We start from the raw sequence: 18,590 nt of genomic DNA, 5'->3' as shown, positions 1-18,590 counted from the left end.
ATATGCAAACACACATTTCAACATGCGTCTTTGTCTTCATCAGATAATGTGCTCTAACAACCACAGAAACAAAAGAAACATTGAATTTACTCATCAATGTAATTTATTAATGTTCCGATACCATTTATCCCTTACTGATGCAAATGCCAATTCCGATATCTGGACTTTGCATATCTGCCAATACCAAGTACCAGAACAACTGTACTAATTAATCTAAAATCAAGTCTATCAAGTTTCACTGTAGGGAATCAAGATGAAAATTATTCCCAAATGCACACATTAGTTAATTAAAAAAAGCCCCATCTAATTTGATCTAATCAGAGCCTGTGGCACAAAGTATGCCTTTCAGTGCTTGACAGTACGCAAACAAAATTAGCTCAGGTATCCTCTCCAGAATAGCGGTGAACAACAGAGAGTGTACCCAACTGGTGGCTTTCAACAAGTGAGAGCGGTGATGAAAGGCTCTGATGTCAGTTCCATTCATGAAAGGCTAGTGGCAACCTGTGGGGATAAAAAAGCTTCCCTCAGCCTATATCGAGCAGGCTGTACACTGAGGCTGCAGGTTGTGCTGCATGCCAGCCACCAGGGCGCTGTATTTTTAGCGAGGACAAAAGTGAGAATATATTCTTTCTCCACTTTCGGCACAATGAGGCAGGATATAGAGGTGCCACAGAGGTCAGACAGTCAGGCTTGGTCACACAAATAGCAGAACTGTTGCTGTGGATTTCCGCAATAAAAATCGAGCCATATACGCCAAGAAGTGTAGCAACTTAGAAAGTTATTATGAGTCAAACAAAACAACAACCTACTGCACTGAAACAAAAGAGAAGTCTCCTTTACCAGGGGTGGCTTTAAGAGAGTATGTTTCAAATATGTTAACCGGCAGGACATACCCCTAACCCACATATATCTGGGTGGTGCATTAGTTCCACTATTCCATGCTGTTTAGTAGCGGACCCTGGTGTCTGACCTGATCATGGAAAAGCACAAGAAAAATATTTCTTGCAAGGATTAGGCATCACATTACTCAAGAGTTTCATGTTAGCCTTGATTCTTGTTCTTTTGATCATCTCAAGCATCCATGCGTTGGGAACATTTGACTGAGGGGCAAATAACTGACTAAAAGCCAAGACTAAACTGGTTTCCCAGGAAACAAAGGTTAGATTTCCCATGCCACAACACAAGCCCTCTCCCCCCATATCGGTAACCCACTGGCTATTTCCCTTCAGATGAGGAATGGCATCTTGTTCAGTTCTGCTTAGAAATCAGGCAAAATTTGATTGAGGTGTGCAAAATAAGCTCTGCTGAAACATGTGGAGCTGAAACATCTCAGGATAAGAGAAAATACAGACCCTCGCCTCCCGCCTCACACCGGTGTAAATAGTGTTAGTTCTGTGCATCCAAATGAAAATCCTGTCACACAATAGAAACGCAAAACACACAAGCCTGCATATCTCTCAGGCATGAGCTGCCAAACGTGTTTATTACCTAACACACAACGGTGGAGCTGCATCCAAACCATACTATGATTGTAACTGGTAGGACAGAGATGGACATCATAGCATTACGATCACACAGCAATACTGTTTATTTCTTAAGTCAGTATCTAGGTCTAAGTTGTTGATTTTGTAAATAATTTTTGTATTCAATCTGCGTCACCCAATTCTCCTCCTGAGTTGAAGTTATTGTTCTATGATCCATTTATTGGATTGTCACAGCCTATACTTTTTGTGGGGCAATCTCAGAGCTATCAACTGACGATGAATTAGCCTCTGGGGGCAAAGGCCCATATTTTGGGGCTTCCGGTGTAGACGGTGGATACCCCACAAATAAGTGTTGACTTAAAACCATCTGCCTGGCCCAATACGAGAGAAGAAAGTTAAAAAAAAATCAATACACAAAACATTTAAATTCCCAGGTTCTAATAATACCACGGCCGTCTGGGCCAACTGATCCCTTCCCCCAGTGGTGGCCTGAGTTGTCTACAACTGTGCAGCAAGAGAAACACTAGAAAGCTTCTTTGTAGAAGGAAATATGTTTCAAGACATTGGAGATCGAGTAGAGCCAGCAGAGCGCAGGCTGTGTACTCCACCCGAGGCGAGCGCAAACAGTAATCTTGTGACTGCAGGTCGACTTCCTCACACATGCATCCGGATTCAGTGTTAGACTAAGGAAAAATGTCACTCCTGGTCATATCACATGTGGACAAACACTGACAACAGAGAGAAAAAGAAAGAAAAACAACTGGAGCCTTAGTACCAGTCTGCCAACTGTGATGACCATTGAGGCACAATAAGCTATTGAAGAGACTGAGTTTAAACAGAGTTAGAGTACCTTGCCGAGCACTACATGAATTTCCAGAGTGACACAGCTGTCGCAGATGGCAACACACGTTTAGTAGGTTTAGGGCGGTTTCAATGAAAGCAGTGTGAGCCTGCAAAACTCAACAGGAAAGCAGTAACGTGGTTGTCAATTTCTACGTCTGAAAAATCCCTCTTGATTTAGATTTTAACATCAGTCATAAGGAACATACAAACTGATATGAAAACATCACAAACAACTTCCTATAAAAAAAGGTAATAGTTTATCATTAAATGTATCAACGCTGTTAACAATAGATCCATCTTTTTGATCCATCAAATATGATAAGGACAATGGAAGCTGACTTTCAGATTTCGATCTGCTCTCAGATCAGCTGTTTATGACAAACACTGCAGCCCTGGATATTTTTTTTCCCCTCACACAATCCCTGCCTGTGACTGTGAGCTATCTCCTTATTGATGACCAAACAAAAAAATGATCCACTTTCTACTCACCAGCTGAACAGGGAGCACATTACACAGGATGTCAAAAGACAAACCTCTGGCTAGACTGTAGATGCCTACACCCCTCTCGAGAAGTGGGGCAACGTTATTTATTAATGCACTTCTAGATATCCCTCCCGTGCACTGTAGAGCCAGATAAAGGAAAGCTCCAACATCACCGTGGCTGTGTGACCCACTGCTGTGTGTGGTGCTTCACAACCAATGTATGGGGGTTGATGAGCCAAGGAGTGAATCACCAGATCCATGGTATTAGATATAATATAATAACACCTCTATGGCAGCTTTACTACTCTGTATGCCCAATCAAACATTACACAACTGCTCCACGGTGACTGACTATTAATGCAATAACACGACGATGTTAGCTACTTGACATTACAACTTTAAATAAAGGTAGAACATTAATTAGTGGGCTAGAACAGGGATTATTTTACTGTCCGATCACTCTTTAGCAGGAAGGCGTAACAGGATCCACACAAGCGCAGTTTGCCGGTTTCATCGAAACTCTCCGGGATGACATGGCCCGAGTCATGGGAGCATTATGTCGCAGCTATTAATACGGCCTTTTAATGCTCTAAATGCGGTGTCGCCGGTGAGGCTGCACCGGCATCTGCGTTGAAAACCACGCCAAACGTAAGAGAAGCGAGTGACACGGACGGAAGACACCCCGTTATCCAGGCTCCGCTGCGCCCCTGACTTCGAGGCTCGCCCGCCGGCCACAGACAGCCAGACACTCGCCTGTTGGCTATCAAGCTAACACCGAAACATCCTCCCATTGCTGGCAGTCCAACCACAGCCATAAGTCCCACTGCCATGACATCTGCAAACCACGTCTCTGTCGCTAACATGAACCCACACTCCATTTTTGTGCCGTAGCGATTACGGACTGCAGCCGTGCAACTTGAAAAACCAAGAACGCCCAGCTCCGTTATCGGACATACCAGGTCGCTGCTCGTAGCCCACGAACGTCCTCCGTCACCTGCACCGACACTGCTGCCCACTGACAAAAGGTGTGGATTGTATCTGAAGCAGCGCCCACAGACACAAGCCGGTGACAGACAACGAGAGCAGAAATAGACGATACCGCCAAGTGCTGCTCCTTCTCCGCTAGCCTCCATAGGAGCGTTTCATCACCACACCACACACAGGCTCTGCACTCCAACATACTGACATGTAACGGCATAAAAATGTCTCATGCATGTCGGACTATCTTTGAAAACATGTAGCCACTTGTCTATGTGGCTCTCAGATTAAATAACGAAGGAAAATGAGTAATAATCACGTCAGAGTGTGGTCCGTCCGATGATGGGCGCAGCAGTGATTCCTCGGTTCTAAGCAGGCTAGCTACCCACATAGCAGTGTGAGCTAGCCTTAGCTTCACAGCTAGCTCTCTGCGACACGGTTGTGAGCGCTGGCGGAGAGCACAAGCTGGAGTGAGCGGCCCGGAGCTGCTCCGGTGCGGGCTAACAGCGGCGAGGGGCCCGGTAACCGAGAGAAAACCGAGCAGCGTCCGTGAAAACTGAAGGAAAATGTTAGTACACGTTCAGTTAATCAGCGCATCGCTCACCAGCTTCAGGCATCCACCCTCCTGACAGCGAATCCCCTGCGTCCGGCACTGCGCACCGACACTTCCGCTGAGACCTTCACAATAAACCCCCCACACAAACGGAAGCTGGGCGTCGTCTACTCACTGTTTTTATATGTGAAGAACTTGTCAAAAACAACAACGCGCCAGCTTCTCTTTAATATTAAGACTTTATAATACTAAGACCTTATATTTTGTTTTAACACCGTGTTTATTTGATTTAATTGTTGCATGATTATTACGAAAAAAAACATATTCAAGTTAAATGGAACCATAAATACATCCAAATTTATTTGTTTAATATAATATAATATAATATAATATAATATTAGTATTAGTATTTTTTATATATATATATATTTGTGTTTTAATATTTATTATTATTATTATAGGAACCCTTTAATCCTCAAAAAATAAAACATAAATGGTTTTCATATTTGAGACATTTATTTGGTGGTTAATAACTCTTAAATTAATCTTTATGAATCTGTATGAAGTTATGATTTATGTCAGTGTTTGGTGTTAAAGTCATTAAGTTATCTTCAAAAAAACAAGCTTTATGAGTCTTTGATATCGGCATACAAGTTGATCCAGTGCAAAGGTAAAATTGATAAAACACACGTGTTAGTCATTGGAAGCAGGTCTTTTAATATATGTACTTGCAATATGTTGTATAAGTAATCAGACAGTATCTACTTGGGTTTGCTTGTCCTACACTCGTCACTGTCCTGCTCGTGATGTGAAATTGCACTCACAGAAAATATATGAGCTGCATGTAAGTAATATCTTCATCATTTATTTGTTGGTTCCATTCAGGTAATTTTATGGTGATTTCCATCTCTGGTCAAATCTCTTACACAGTTTGTTATTGTTACAGATTTCATTTTCTGTCTCAGGCTAAAGCTGTGTCGCCCTCTGCTGTGTGATAAAGAATATTACACCCTGTGCTCCATATTTTGATAAATGGCCGATAGGGGGCGTTGATTTGCACAAAGAGTTGAATGACATCATCACTACCTCTGACTGAAAAGTTTTCTTGATCCCACAAAGACCAGGATGTTTCTAAAAGAAACAGCTTACACTTCCTGCCAGTCACATTAATGGTAGAAAGTCAGAGAAAGCTGCTTCAGATGACCTGAGTCTATGGTAACTTCTCTCATTATGGGCTTGCACATAGAATATGATGTGCACAAAATATAGCAGCGAGTTATACAGCATGCATCACTGGAGGGATTTTCTGTTTTCACTATCCAGAGTTTTGTCTTTGTATCTCAAAGTATATATAGCATTAAATTCTTATGTATTTTGTTCTTTTTCCCTTTTGTATGTTTCACGACATCCCTCTGATTAAATATTAATGGATTAATGATGAAAAACAGTTACACTACCGTTCAAAAGTTTGGGGTCACCCAGACAATTTCGTGTTTTCCATGAAAACTCACACTTTTATTTATCAAATGAGTTGCAAAATGAATAGAAAATATAGTCAAGACATTGACAAGGTTAGAAATAATGATTTTTATTTGAAATATTAATTTTGTTCTTCAAACTTTGCTTTCGTCAAAGAATGCTCCATTTGCAGCAATTACAGCATTGCAGACCTTTGGCATTCTAGCTGTTAATTTGTTGAGGTAATCTGTAGAAATTTCACCCCACGCTTCCTGAAGCACCTCCCACAAGTTGGATTGGCTTGATGGGCACTTCTTGCGTACCATACGGTCAAGCTGCTCCCACAACAGCTCAATGGGGTTGAGATCTGGTGACTGCGCTGGCCACTCCATTACAGACAGCATACCAGCTGCCTGCTTCTTCCCTAAATAGTTCTTGCATAATTTGGAGGTGTGCTTTGGGTCATTGTCCTGTTGTAGGAGGAAATTGGCTCCAATCAAGCGCTGTCCACAGGGTATGGCATGGCGTTGCAAAATGGAGTGATATCCTTCCTTATTTAAAATCCCTTTTACCTTGTACAAATCTCCCACTTTACCAGCACCAAAGCAGCCCCAGACCATCACATTACCTCCACCATGCTTGACAGATGGCGTCAGGCACTCTTCCAGCATCTTTTCACCTGTTCTGCGTCTCACAAATGTTCTTCTGTGTGATCCAAACACCTCAAACTTTGATTCGTCTGTCCATAACACTTTTTTCCAATCTTCCTCTGTCCAATGTCTGTGTTCTTTTGCCCATATCAATCTTTTCTTTTTATTGGCCAGTCTCAGATATGGCTTTTTCTTTGCCACTCTGCCTAGAAGGCCAGCATCCCGGAGTCGCCTCTTCACTGTAGACATTGACACTGGCGTTTTGCGGGTACCATTTAAAGAAGCTGCCAGTTGAGGACCTGTGAGGTGTCTATTTCTCAAACTAGAGACTCTAGTATACTTGTCTTCTTGCTGAGTTGTGCACCGGGGCCTCCCACTTCTCTTTCTACTCTGGTTAGAGCCCGTTTGTGCTGTTCTCTGAAGGGAGTAGTACACACCGTTGTAGGAAATTTTCAGTTTCTTCGCAATTTCTCGCATGGAATAGCCTTCATTTCTAAGAACAAGAATAGACTGGCGAGTTTCACATGAAAGTTCTCTTTTTCTGGCCATTTTGAGAGTATAATCGAACCCACAAATGTGATGCTCCAGATACTCAACTAGCTCAAAGGAAGGCCAGTTTATAGCTTCTCTCACAGCAAACAGTTTTCAGCTGGCCATAAACAACGTCACATCATTAAAAAGCCAAGAATAGATTTACCACATTAACAATGTATAGAGTGTATTTCTGATTAATTTAATGTCATCTTCATTGAAAAAAACAGTGCTTTTCTTTGAAAAATAAGGAAATTTCTATGTGACCCCAAACGTTTGAACGGTAGTGTATATACAACTTGAGAATTCAAGCTTTGGTCCATGCAAACACATTAAAAATATGAAATGAACATGTAAATAAATCTTCAGTTTGCACACAAAGAAGGAGGGTGTGTCAGTCCAGATTGGATATAACATTATGACCGCAAAGATATTATTTAAATGGGAAACTACCATTGTATCTTACCATATTAATTATAGTAAGAGTTGTTCATTTATATGCTTTTTTATCCAGTGTATCATACATTATTATGCAACTTCAGTACACATGCAGCAGTGTATTTCAGACAGGTTTATAATTAGCGCAAATGACCTGCAGTCTAGTGCTCTATAGTCAAATCAAGTCAAGTTTACATATATATCACATTTCATATGACAAGCATGGACTCAATGTGCTTCATGATACAGAGCAAAGATACAGGACAAATACAAGACATGACTGAACTCATGGGTGTTGCAGTACTTGTGAAACTGCAGTGTGCCCCTCCCAGGGGTTACGTGCACTACAGCCATGAAGGACAGTGTGGAGGTGTGACAAGCACATGTCCTGAGTATAGTGTGTCTGTTGTAGGAGGGGCTACTGTGGATCTGGACTGGACGCCCTTCAAAAAGCTTCCCCTCTGACCTGCTCGCTCCCACTCAGCCAGGCTTGTTGAGCACAGCGGAGCACAGCAGACCCCCTCTGGACAGCATGGCACTCACACAGGACCCCAACTTCCTCAAGCTGCAGGAGTGGTACAAAGCCCACGCCCTGCAACTCAACATGAGGCACATGTTCGAGGCCGACAAGGAGAGATTCAACAAGCTCAGGTATACATCCTATTCAAATCATGCAAAAATGCAGCATGCACAGAACCACTGAGCATGATACATGTCAGTAAATTGGTTGCATTATTAGTATGATTCCTCTGATTCTACCAGATGCATTAAAATTACACAATTTATTATATAATAGTCAAATCAAATCACACTGTTTGTCCAATTATAGTTTTGATATTTAGAATTAAAATCTTCATCACTGATGTTGTTTGGTGTTTGCACAGCCTCACACTGAACACTAAGGATGGAGACATTCTTCTGGATTACTCCAAGAATCTGGTCACAGACGACGTCATGAAGATGCTGTTTGATCTGGTAAATTCATGTTTATCTTAATGATTCATGGCTTTTTAAATGGCCCCCACGGCTTTAATTAATACTTCCCTTTGATCAACGTCCCATTCATCTGACTCATAACTCCATCTTAAGTGGGCGGCTGTGGCTCAGAGCGGTCGTCCTCTAACCAGAAGCTCGGTAGTTCGATCCCAGTCTTCCCCATTCCGAAGAGTCATGCCAAAGTGTCCTCGGGCGAGATACTGAACCCCAAATTGCCCCCTCCCGTAGAGAAAAGTGCTGCACATAGATGCACTGTATGAATGTGTGTGTGAATGGCAATAAATAAACTGTACTGTAAACTGCTTTGAGTGCTCATCAAGAGTAGAAAAGCGCTTTATAAATACAGGCCATTTACCATTTAGGTCAAATTTAATTTGAAGCTTGGGTTGCCAATTAGAACAAGATCCTGTGAAGGACTAACATGTATTGTCTTCTTCAGGCCAAGTCCAGAGGAATTGATACCGCCAGAGAGAAGATGTTCAAAGGAGAGAAGATCAACTTCACTGAGGTGCTCATTGTAACTTGACAGTGTCTCCTCACATGTATCCTGGTGTGGTATAATAACACCACCAGGGGTGCCTTTTACACCACATGGCATTAAAAACTACACATGAACTTCATTTTAGTTTTTTTGAAAGTGAACATTGAATGCAGTGACTGCAACAGCTGGAAAATATTGAATTGCTTGAGTAGAAGTGTCTGTGTTTGATCGTGTGCATGTGCAGGACCGGGCTGTGCTCCATGTGGCTCTGAGGAACCGCTCCAATACCCCCGTCATGGTTGGTGGCAAGGACGTGATGCTTGACATCAACAAGGTCCTGGAGAAGATGAAGGGCTTCTGCCACGTGAGTCAAACGCAGCACCAGCTTTGTTGCAGGTTTGAAGAAAAGAGTAGACGAAATCCAGTTTGATACCAGCTGTGATGATCATGTTCATCTGCTTGCAGAGAGTCCGCAGCGGCGAATGGAAGGGCTACACAGGAAAGGCCATCACAGATGTTGTTAATGTCGGCATTGGAGGATCTGACCTTGTGAGTGTTTTACTGCTCCACACTTTTACATATTCACTCCTGTGAGCTGCCCAGCACAGTCCGTTCAGAAGTACACCTTTACTTGACATGCAGGGCCCCCTGATGGTGACTGAGGCCCTGAAGCCTTACTCTAAGGATGGACCGCGTGTGTGGTTTGTGTCCAACATTGACGGAACGCACATCGCCAAAACCCTGGCACACCTCAATGCTGAGACCACCCTCTTCATCATCGCATCCAAGGTAGATTTTCATTGGTATTTAATAAGTACCCAACATAATATAAATAAGCAAATAACTACAAAATTATCCAGAGGAGCGGTGCGGAAGTGGTTGTCCTGCAGGGGAAGGAGTGAGGCTGATTTACATTCATGTATTCTGTGTCTTCTCTACAGCAAGACATCTAAACTAATATTATAAATAAACCATACAGCACACCTTATGCCACAATAATTACGTTTACACAATCCTGATACAAACTGGACTTATCTCAATTGTAATGCATTCTTCTATATTATTCTATCCTTTATATATTTTAATTTATCAATATACTGTAAGACAGGGTCTCCATACCTCGTAGAATTTGGATTTACTTCCCTGCAGGGTGTGTTTTATTATAACCAACTTTAAGTGAAATTGTCCATCTTTCAGCCGTCTGACGTGGCAAAGAGGCAGAGCAAAGTTCACCACATTAACTTCTAACATTTATACCTGTTTTATTAGCAAATATAAATAATGTCATTTTTCAAGGAAAGCCTATAATTTCTCCAGCATAAGTTCAGGTATATGTGATATTAGTATTTGGTATGTATCTATGTATTGTGTTTACCTGAATGTCCTTCTACAGACATTTACCACCCAAGAGACCATTACCAACGCTGAGTCGGCCAAAGAATGGTTCCTGGAACACGCCAAAGATGTGAGTGTCAATAGACAGCAGCAAACTAGATACTGGACTTCATGTACAGTACATTATTCATGTTCTCTAAACATATCCTCTGCATATTTCAACAGAAAGCTGCTGTTGCCAAGCACTTTGTGGCCCTGTCTACAAACGCTGTAAGTCACAACCCACGATCAGAGGCTGAATCCTCCCTCGGTGTCCCTCTGCTCTATCCTGACCATCATGCTCTCCTCTCTCTCTCCCTCAGCCCAAAGTGAAGGATTTCGGCATCGACACAGAGAACATGTTTGAGTTCTGGGATGTGAGTGCTCGCAGCAAACACTGTGCAGTCGTCACCCCTGGTCTGTGATGGGGCTGAAGGCAGCAGCTATAAATAAATAAGCTTTTTGACCTGTGAAGTAGGTGCAGGGACAGACACTCTGGCACAGCAGCTGCTGGGAAACCAGAAGCCCATCTCCTCAGACAGTTATTATTGGTAGCGACCTTTTCTCTTGCAGAGGTCACTATAAAGGCTGGGTTCTATCAAAGGTCAGGTAGCTGCATTCAGTTACATTGTTGGTATTTAAAGGGTAACAGCTATATTATGGTCTTTATGACCCAGAGAAGTTAAGTGCACAGAGTATTACGCTGCTCATGTTCTGCTAATTAATGATAGAAATACTTGTGGCTAACATTTTAGTGCATTGTAGTTACCATCAGCTTTTATGGTGCACAAAGCTTGTTACTCTAGTTTAAAAAGGGGTTTTGAATGAGGCGTACATACACTACCGTTCAAAAGTTTGGGGTCACCCAGACAATTTCGTGTTTTCCATGAAAACTCACACTTTTATTTATCAAATGAGTTGCAAAATGAATAGAAAATATAGTCAAGACATTGACAAGGTTAGAAATAATGATTTTTATTTGAAATATTAATTTTGTTCTTCAAACTTTGCTTTCGTCAAAGAATGCTCCATTTGCAGCAATTACAGCATTGCAGACCTTTGGCATTCTAGCTGTTAATTTGTTGAGGTAATCTGTAGAAATTTCACCCCACGCTTCCTGAAGCACCTCCCACAAGTTGGATTGGCTTGATGGGCACTTCTTGCTACCATACGGTCAAGCTGCTCCCACAACAGCTCAATGGGGTTGAGATCTGGTGACTGCGCTGGCCACTCCATTACAGACAGCATACCAGCCGCCTGCTTCTTCCCTAAATAGTTCTTGCATAATTTGGAGGTGTGCTTTGGGTCATTGTCCTGTTGTAGGAGGAAATTGGCTCCAATCAAGCGCTGTCCACAGGGTATGGCATGGCGTTGCAAAATGGAGTGATAGCCTTCCTTATTTAAAATCCCTTTTACCTTGTACAAATCTCCCACTTTACCAGCACCAAAGCAGCCCCAGACCATCACATTACCTCCACCATGCTTGACAGATGGCGTCAGGCACTCTTCCAGCATCTTTTCACCTGTTCTGCGTCTCACAAATGTTCTTCTGTGTGATCCAAACACCTCAAACTTTGATTCGTCTGTCCATAACACTTTTTTCCAATCTTCCTCTGTCCAATGTCTGTGTTCTTTTGCCCATATCAATCTTTTCTTTTTATTGGCCAGTCTCAGATATGGTTTTTTCTTTGCCACTCTGCCTGGCCAGCATCCCGGAGTCGCCTCTTCACTGTAGACGTTGACACTGGCGTTTTGCGGGTACCATTTAAAGAAGCTGCCAGTTGAGGACCTGTGAGGTGTCTATTTCTCAAACTAGAGACTCTAGTATACTTGTCTTCTTGCTGAGTTGTGCACCGGGGCCTCCCACTTCTCTTTCTACTCTGGTTAGAGCCCGTTTGTGCTGTTCTCTGAAGAGAGTAGTACACACCGTTGTAGGAAATTTTCAGTTTCTTCGCAATTTCTCGCATGGAATAGCCTTCATTTCTAAGAACAAGAATAGACTGGCGAGTTTCACATGAAAGTTCTCTTTTTCTGGCCATTTTGAGAGTATAATCGAACCCACAAATGTGATGCTCCAGATACTCAACTAGCTCAAAGGAAGGCCAGTTGTAAACTTCTCTCACCAGCAAAACAGTTTTCAGCTGTGCTAACATAATTGCACAAGGGTTTTCAAGGGTTTTCTAATCATCCATTAGTCTTCTAAGGCGATTAGCAAACACAATGTACCATTAGAACACTGGAGTGATAGTTGCTGGAAATGGGCCTCTATACACCTATGTAGATATTTCATTAAAAACCAGACGTTTCCACCTAGAATAGTCATTTACCACATTAACAATGTATAGAGTGTATTTCTGATTAATTTAATGTTATCTTCATTGAAAAAAACAGTGCTTTTCTTTGAAAAATAAGGAAATTTCTAAGTGACCCCAAACTTTTGAATGGTAGTGTATATATTCAGTGTTTCTGTTTATTTTTCTCTTTTAGTGGGTTGGTGGTCGTTTCTCCTTGTGGTCTGCGATTGGCATGGCCATTGCCCTGCACATTGGTATGTACAGTGAGCCTCGTGTGCCTCGTGTGCCTCCCAGTCTTAGAATGAAAAAGACTCCAGCAATTCATGCATCATACTTCTAATATCAAAGATGCTATAGGGACATAAGAAGAAGGGGCTGTTGCTATAGCAGTGGCTCTTTGAGGTTGTGCTTGGACACAGTAGTGCTAAATACTTAATAGTCAACATGCCAAAAAGACAATGACAGTAAAATGCTGATTTGTAGCAGATATAACATTCACCATGTCCACCTTCTTAGAACGTCACAATGCTATCGTGCTAATGATGGTGATAGATGTCAAGTCAGGGGATCACCAAAGTTATTTTAATCCTTACAATCAAATCTCCAAAGGAACAGAAATCTATGTGCAAAGATTTGTTGTTACTTATCCAATAGTTGTGATAATTCTGGACTAAACTGGTGGACCAACCACTGTCATCCTTAGATCTGTGCTGCTAGCTCACTGTAAAATCTGACACATTGATCTTGCTTCTGTTCTTAGTTGAAACATTTTAAGTAAAACAAGTTCTGTTAAGTAGAATTTAGGAAACTGATTGCCTTAGATTTATTAAATAAGCACAAAAGATTATGATAAGTTCACAGAACAGATTTTTACTCCGATAAATGTCCATCGTTAGCTTAAGATAATGAGACATCCGACATTATGTAATGGGAACACCTTAAATTTTTTGTGAAATTCTGAAAGTTCATAATAGCCATGAGTGACAGTCTGATTACCAAATTAACAGGAATTTCATAATAGTGACAATGCAAGCAAAATGTATTATTACGAGAAGTACTTATATATTTTTTCCTTTGATTTTTTAGAATTACTTATTCTTATTGAAATATTTTTTTTCTATTCTGGGTGTTATATATAGTAACAAAAGTCTCACCCATGGTGCCCAAGTGACATCTATAATCTAAAAGGTCACGATTTAACATACGTCTACAGCATTGTCTCAGAGCATGATGGGAGACAATGCCCATCCAACCCTGACGCGCTACAATACAACGCTGGATGGTTTCTGTACAGCTCTACATGTACATGTACATCTACATTCAAATAAGCTGTGCTAATTATCAAGTTTTCAGTGAACTCATCTGTCTCCTCTCCTCATCAGGCTTCGACAACTTTGAGAAGCTTCTTTCAGGAGCTCACTGGATGGTGGGTAAAGCAGAATGAGATGATAACTAATAGCTTCTCTAAACCACTGTTCTAATTTAAAAACAACTATTTATATGCTGCATCCTGCTGTAGAGAAGACACAGAATACATGAATGTAAATCAGCCTCACTCCTTCCCCTGCAGGACAACCACTTCCGCACCGCTCCTCTGGATAAGAACGCGCCTGTCCTGCTGGCTATGCTGGGCATCTGGTACATCAACTTCTTCCATGCTGAGTCGCACGCCATGCTGCCCTACGATCAGTACATGCACCGCTTCACTGCCTACTTCCAACAGGTCTGACACCTCTTCAGGCATCTCAGGTCTCTGTGTGGGCCTCCGACAAAAGACAAGTGTATTATTTATTCTAGTTGTTCAGCACTACAATCCTTCACTTTGACAAAGAGAAGAATGACTTGTGAACATAGTTATATGTCATTGATTGATCGAGCGGCACTTTGTCTGTGTTACTAGTGTAAACTCCTCAGAGATAGTTCAATGTCTGAGACACTTTTGATGATAAATGCGTTTGTTTACTATAGGGAGACATGGAGTCCAATGGAAAATATATCACTAACAAGGGAGCACGTGTCAACTACCACACTGGGCCAATAGTGTGGGGCGAGCCAGGAACCAATGGGCAGCATGCGTTCTACCAACTCATCCACCAAGGTATAATCAGCAAAGATAAATGTTCAATATCAGAATCATATAGGTGAGTCAGTTATTCAGCGTGACTGGAATTCACCAACAAAATATTCTACTATCCTTCTATTATCCCTTATCCCGGCTTTACTGATAGCCTTGCTAAGTGGTTAACCTCATGCTGTGAGTCTACATGAGTCTTTGATGCAGTGTGTCTGTGTTCACCTCAGGAACACGTATGGTGCCCTCTGACTTCCTGATCCCTGCTCAGTCCCAGCATCCCATCAGAGACAACCTGCACCACAAGGTATCGCTGCTGTGAACACCGATTTAACTTAAATATATACTTTGGCACAGCAAATACTGAGTTCAGTTTCCTAGCTTGAGGGAACTTTGTTTAATTGAATGGTAGAAAAACCCAGGTACTAAAAGCACTTTATCATAACAGAATGTACTGTATATATTATTTAATCATAGTCTGCAAAACATCTTCTTGTGACCTTAAAGGAATTTTAGGCCCAAAATTGTGATTTGGACCTACACCATTTCAGCAGTGGTGTGGACGTGTTAATGCATGTGTATTAATGACCTGGAAAACCTGAGGAATACATACTCCTGAGGGATCATCACAAAGGTCACAGGCTGTTCCGCCCAGGTGCCAGCTGGAGTGTTCATGTGCTCCAGGAGCAGTGATCTGACTCCCTTAGTGCTCCAATGTTTTTGCTGACAGGTTTAACTTAGTATGTTTTCTTAGTCATAAAAAAATGATTTAAGAAATTGGGATTTGCATAACTCAATAGAATCTGAAATTTAGAATGTCAACATATTGTACAACATAGAGTCTAATGCCTTGCCTAGATGACATAACTCACTGTAAAACACACAGTGCACTGCAATGTGTCTGAAGGTGTGTGTTTGATGGCACCGTAGATCTTGCTGGGCAACTTCTTGGCCCAGACCGAGGCCCTGATGAAGGGTAAGACCACAGAGGAGGCCAAGAAAGAGCTGGAGGCCAGCGGCGTGAGTGGAGCCGATCTGGATAAGATCCTGCCTCATAAAGTGAGTCGAATCAAGAGACAATGACTTACGTGACTGACTTGAAGGGAATCAACAGTTTTCATAAGATTTATAACAAACCTTAAGCAACCAAGCAGCTGTTTTACCTGGAAACAACAGCTTCAATGATGGTACAATGAGTCGTAATAGGGAGAATGGTGCCTACTTCGTTCCCATGTTGCTTTTCCAACACCTGTTCTTGCACTGTGTGAAACTATGGTAAGCGGGTAATTAAGTGGTTTAAACTGCCAACAAAATAATTTATAACAACCTGGAAGTCACAACAATTCATTGAAATCATTAAAGCAACACTATGTAACTTTAAAGCACTTTAAAGCAAGAACTGGGTCCAGAATTTACCCAGAGTTTGTCTTTCACACATGCACAACACAGCGGGAGGTTTTCCGCACAGACGCGTTCACAACAGCAACAAATTCACCACATTATTCAGGTGAGAGGTGGGGCAGCCGGATGCAGCAGGCAGAGACAGGAAGTGACGTATTAACTCCTTTGTGGAGTTTCTGCTGACTTCATACTTAGGGACCAGATGGAGGAAGTCCGCAGATAATCCGGGGGCTCTCACTTGGACATTTGTATTCACACATGCGCCTCCTCCAGAGAAAGTTCGGGGGATCTCCAGAGTTCAGTGCTTTCATGTCTGAAAGCAGCTTTACTGAGCATCACCGCCCTCTGCAGCCACACATGGTGATTCATTCTGTTGGGCTCTGTGTCGCAGTGGTTTTCATGTAGAGAAAAATCAAAGTCTGTCCCACTCACTGAACTGAAACACAACGTAATGGTGGATATTACCCACGATCCCCGGCTTCCTGAACCAGTAGAGCTGCTGCTGTAACACAAACACCAAACTCTGTTTAGAATTCGTCATATTTCAAAAGTTTCCTTGTTGAATTTTGGAGATAAACACTAGTTTTTAGTGTTTTTAACTGATCTACAGGTCAGCATTGCTCTTGAACTATCAGTCGGTTACACACTTCTCGCAGAGGTCGTACCCCCTCTCCAACGTTACACAGAGCAAGAACAGACATTCAGGATGAGAACTGGGAATAAAAGCGGCACAAGTTTATCTATTTCAAGTCGGTGTTTAGTCCTTGGCCTCAGCGCATAAAATAATGAATCACCACTTGTGGCTGCAGAGGCCGCTGTTGATCAGTAGACGTAACAAGGTGTAGCTTTAAACCTGAACTTGACAAGAGGCAGTCATCTCATGTTACTTTTCGAAAAAAATTAATCATGCCCGGTATGAGGAAGTGCAGCCAGCAAACTGGAGAAAGCAAGCATGGGGACTGGTGCCCTCCAGTGACCGTGAACAAACACAGTAATCCAGATTTTATGAAGAGGATCTGTGATGATGACATGCTCACTGCAAACTGTGTATAATGAAACATGTCTGCTGGTTCAACACAGGTCTTCCAGGGAAACAGACCAACCACCTCAATCATCTTCAAGAAAGTGACACCTTACACACTTGGAGCACTTATAGGTAAAGTCCTGTTTGTTTCTCATGACTCATTATGAGGCTTCTATCATAAGTCTCATAAGAGTTACTGTTAAAGGTCTGTTTGTGTCTGGGACAGTAAGACAAGAGAATAGTTTATGTGCAGCACTATTGTGTTACCTGAGAAATACAACTACAAAATGAATCACTAGTTAAGCCTCTCTGTTGTAACATTTCTGTTGTAATAACCATAATTCTGTCTTGTCTCATAGCGATGTATGAACACAAGATCTTCGTCCAGGGTCTAATGTGGGAGATCAACAGTTTTGACCAGTGGGGGTGAGTTTGGTTTTAGCTACATCTACTGGTTTCATTGAGCAGCTTTCTCATATCAAGGCTATGCAGTCAGGAAATGCGATACTGCTAGAAAACGTGGAATATGAAGGTTTAATAGCCACAAATGTTAAGATGTTAAGGAGAAACTGCGTGAACTTGTATGACTAAAGGTAAGTAACTGTTTCAGGATGCATGATGATTGCTGAAAAACTAGTGCCCTACTTTATATTTTAGATCCAATCATACACCTCAACTGTGAAGTTGTCTCTAAAATTCATATTTTGAGGAAGAAAGATCATGACACATGACCAGCAGAATGATTAAAACCCTCACAGTGTTAACGTGGCTGTAACTATCCATTTTTGATCGAGCTCCTTCATGTCCTTTGAGCCTCCACATCACTGACCCCCTCCTCTCTCTTCTGTCTGTGTCCGCTCTCCTCCTCCTCTTCATCATCAGAGTGGAACTGGGCAAACAGCTCGCAAAGAAGATCGAGCCCGAGCTCAAGGACAAGGCAGAGGTCCACTCCCACGACTCCTCCACCAACGGACTCATCAACTTCCTCAAGAAGAACTTTTCCTGAGCTGAGTCACAGTCTCCCCCCCATGACGTCCACGTAACTCCACAACATTAACCAGCCTCATGAGCTGCATGAGCTGCATGAACAGGAGACTCACAGAGGCAGCCGGTCACTCCCACACAGGGGAGCTGCAGCCTCGTTATTGATATCGTGACTGTCTCCAGTGATGTTTTTTTCTATGTTTGTTACAGTAGTTTATCACTATGAGGGAAACGCTTTTTGTATTAGAGTGTCGTGGATGGACGTACGATATATGCCTCTCCACTGTCATAAGAAATTAAGTTTCTGAAATAAATATCGTCACACAATACTCTGTGTCTCATGTGCACACAAACACAACAGCTGCTCACAAATGTGTGTCACTGTGCATCAAAGAGCTGATGCCTTAATGAGCCTGTTTGAGTAAGACACCACTAGATGGCATCGATGAGCCAGATTTAGTTACTAGGAGCAACTATCTCCTGTTTATCCAGTGGAACAAAGGGTCAAAGGTCGGTCCATCTGCAATGTTCCTACCCACAAATCCCC

At 42.2% G+C, this 18,590-nt stretch overlaps 2 protein-coding genes across 2 annotated transcripts in view; one reads left to right on the top strand and one right to left on the bottom strand.

Annotated features, from left to right (window-relative positions):
* LOC118111678 (granule associated Rac and RHOG effector protein 1) overlaps positions 1 to 4,479 on the bottom strand; it is a 32,867-nt gene extending 28,388 nt beyond the window's left edge. The window contains exon 1 of the mRNA XM_035160490.2: positions 4,393 to 4,479. The gene's annotated coding sequence lies outside the window, so the exon portion shown is untranslated. The remainder of the gene's footprint in view (positions 1 to 4,392) is intronic.
* Positions 4,480 to 7,884: 3,405 nt separating this feature from the next.
* Positions 7,885 to 18,372, top strand: gpib (glucose-6-phosphate isomerase b). Its single transcript, XM_035160503.2, has 18 exons — positions 7,885 to 8,069; positions 8,303 to 8,393; positions 8,854 to 8,922; positions 9,140 to 9,259; positions 9,361 to 9,444; positions 9,538 to 9,684; positions 10,289 to 10,360; positions 10,456 to 10,500; positions 10,593 to 10,646; positions 12,757 to 12,817; positions 13,946 to 13,989; positions 14,134 to 14,286; positions 14,532 to 14,661; positions 14,865 to 14,941; positions 15,565 to 15,693; positions 17,116 to 17,191; positions 17,419 to 17,485; positions 17,942 to 18,372. Exons 1-18 carry the CDS (start codon positions 7,951 to 7,953, stop codon positions 18,063 to 18,065), a joined length of 1,662 nt encoding a protein of 553 aa, XP_035016394.1. The 5' UTR covers positions 7,885 to 7,950; the 3' UTR covers positions 18,066 to 18,372.
* Positions 18,373 to 18,590: the final 218 nt, after the last annotated feature.

Source organism: Hippoglossus stenolepis, chromosome 1 (assembly GCF_022539355.2).
Source record: "Hippoglossus stenolepis isolate QCI-W04-F060 chromosome 1, HSTE1.2, whole genome shotgun sequence".
In the NCBI taxonomy this organism is placed as follows: domain Eukaryota; kingdom Metazoa; phylum Chordata; class Actinopteri; order Pleuronectiformes; family Pleuronectidae; genus Hippoglossus; species Hippoglossus stenolepis.
The sequence above is the reverse complement of the archived record's forward strand: the minus strand, read 5'-3'. Positions and strand labels throughout refer to the sequence as shown.

Excerpts from the sequence above, each read along its gene's own strand:
- gpib (XM_035160503.2), top strand. The coding sequence starts at position 7,951 with ATGGCACTCACACAGGACCCCAACTTCCTCAAGCTGCAGGAGTGGTAC. Across the intron at positions 12,818-13,945 it reads GGCCATTGCCCTGCACATTG|GCTTCGACAACTTTGAGAAG; the intron begins GTATGTACAGTG and ends TCTCCTCATCAG. Across the intron at positions 15,694-17,115 it reads ATAAGATCCTGCCTCATAAA|GTCTTCCAGGGAAACAGACC; the intron begins GTGAGTCGAATC and ends GGTTCAACACAG.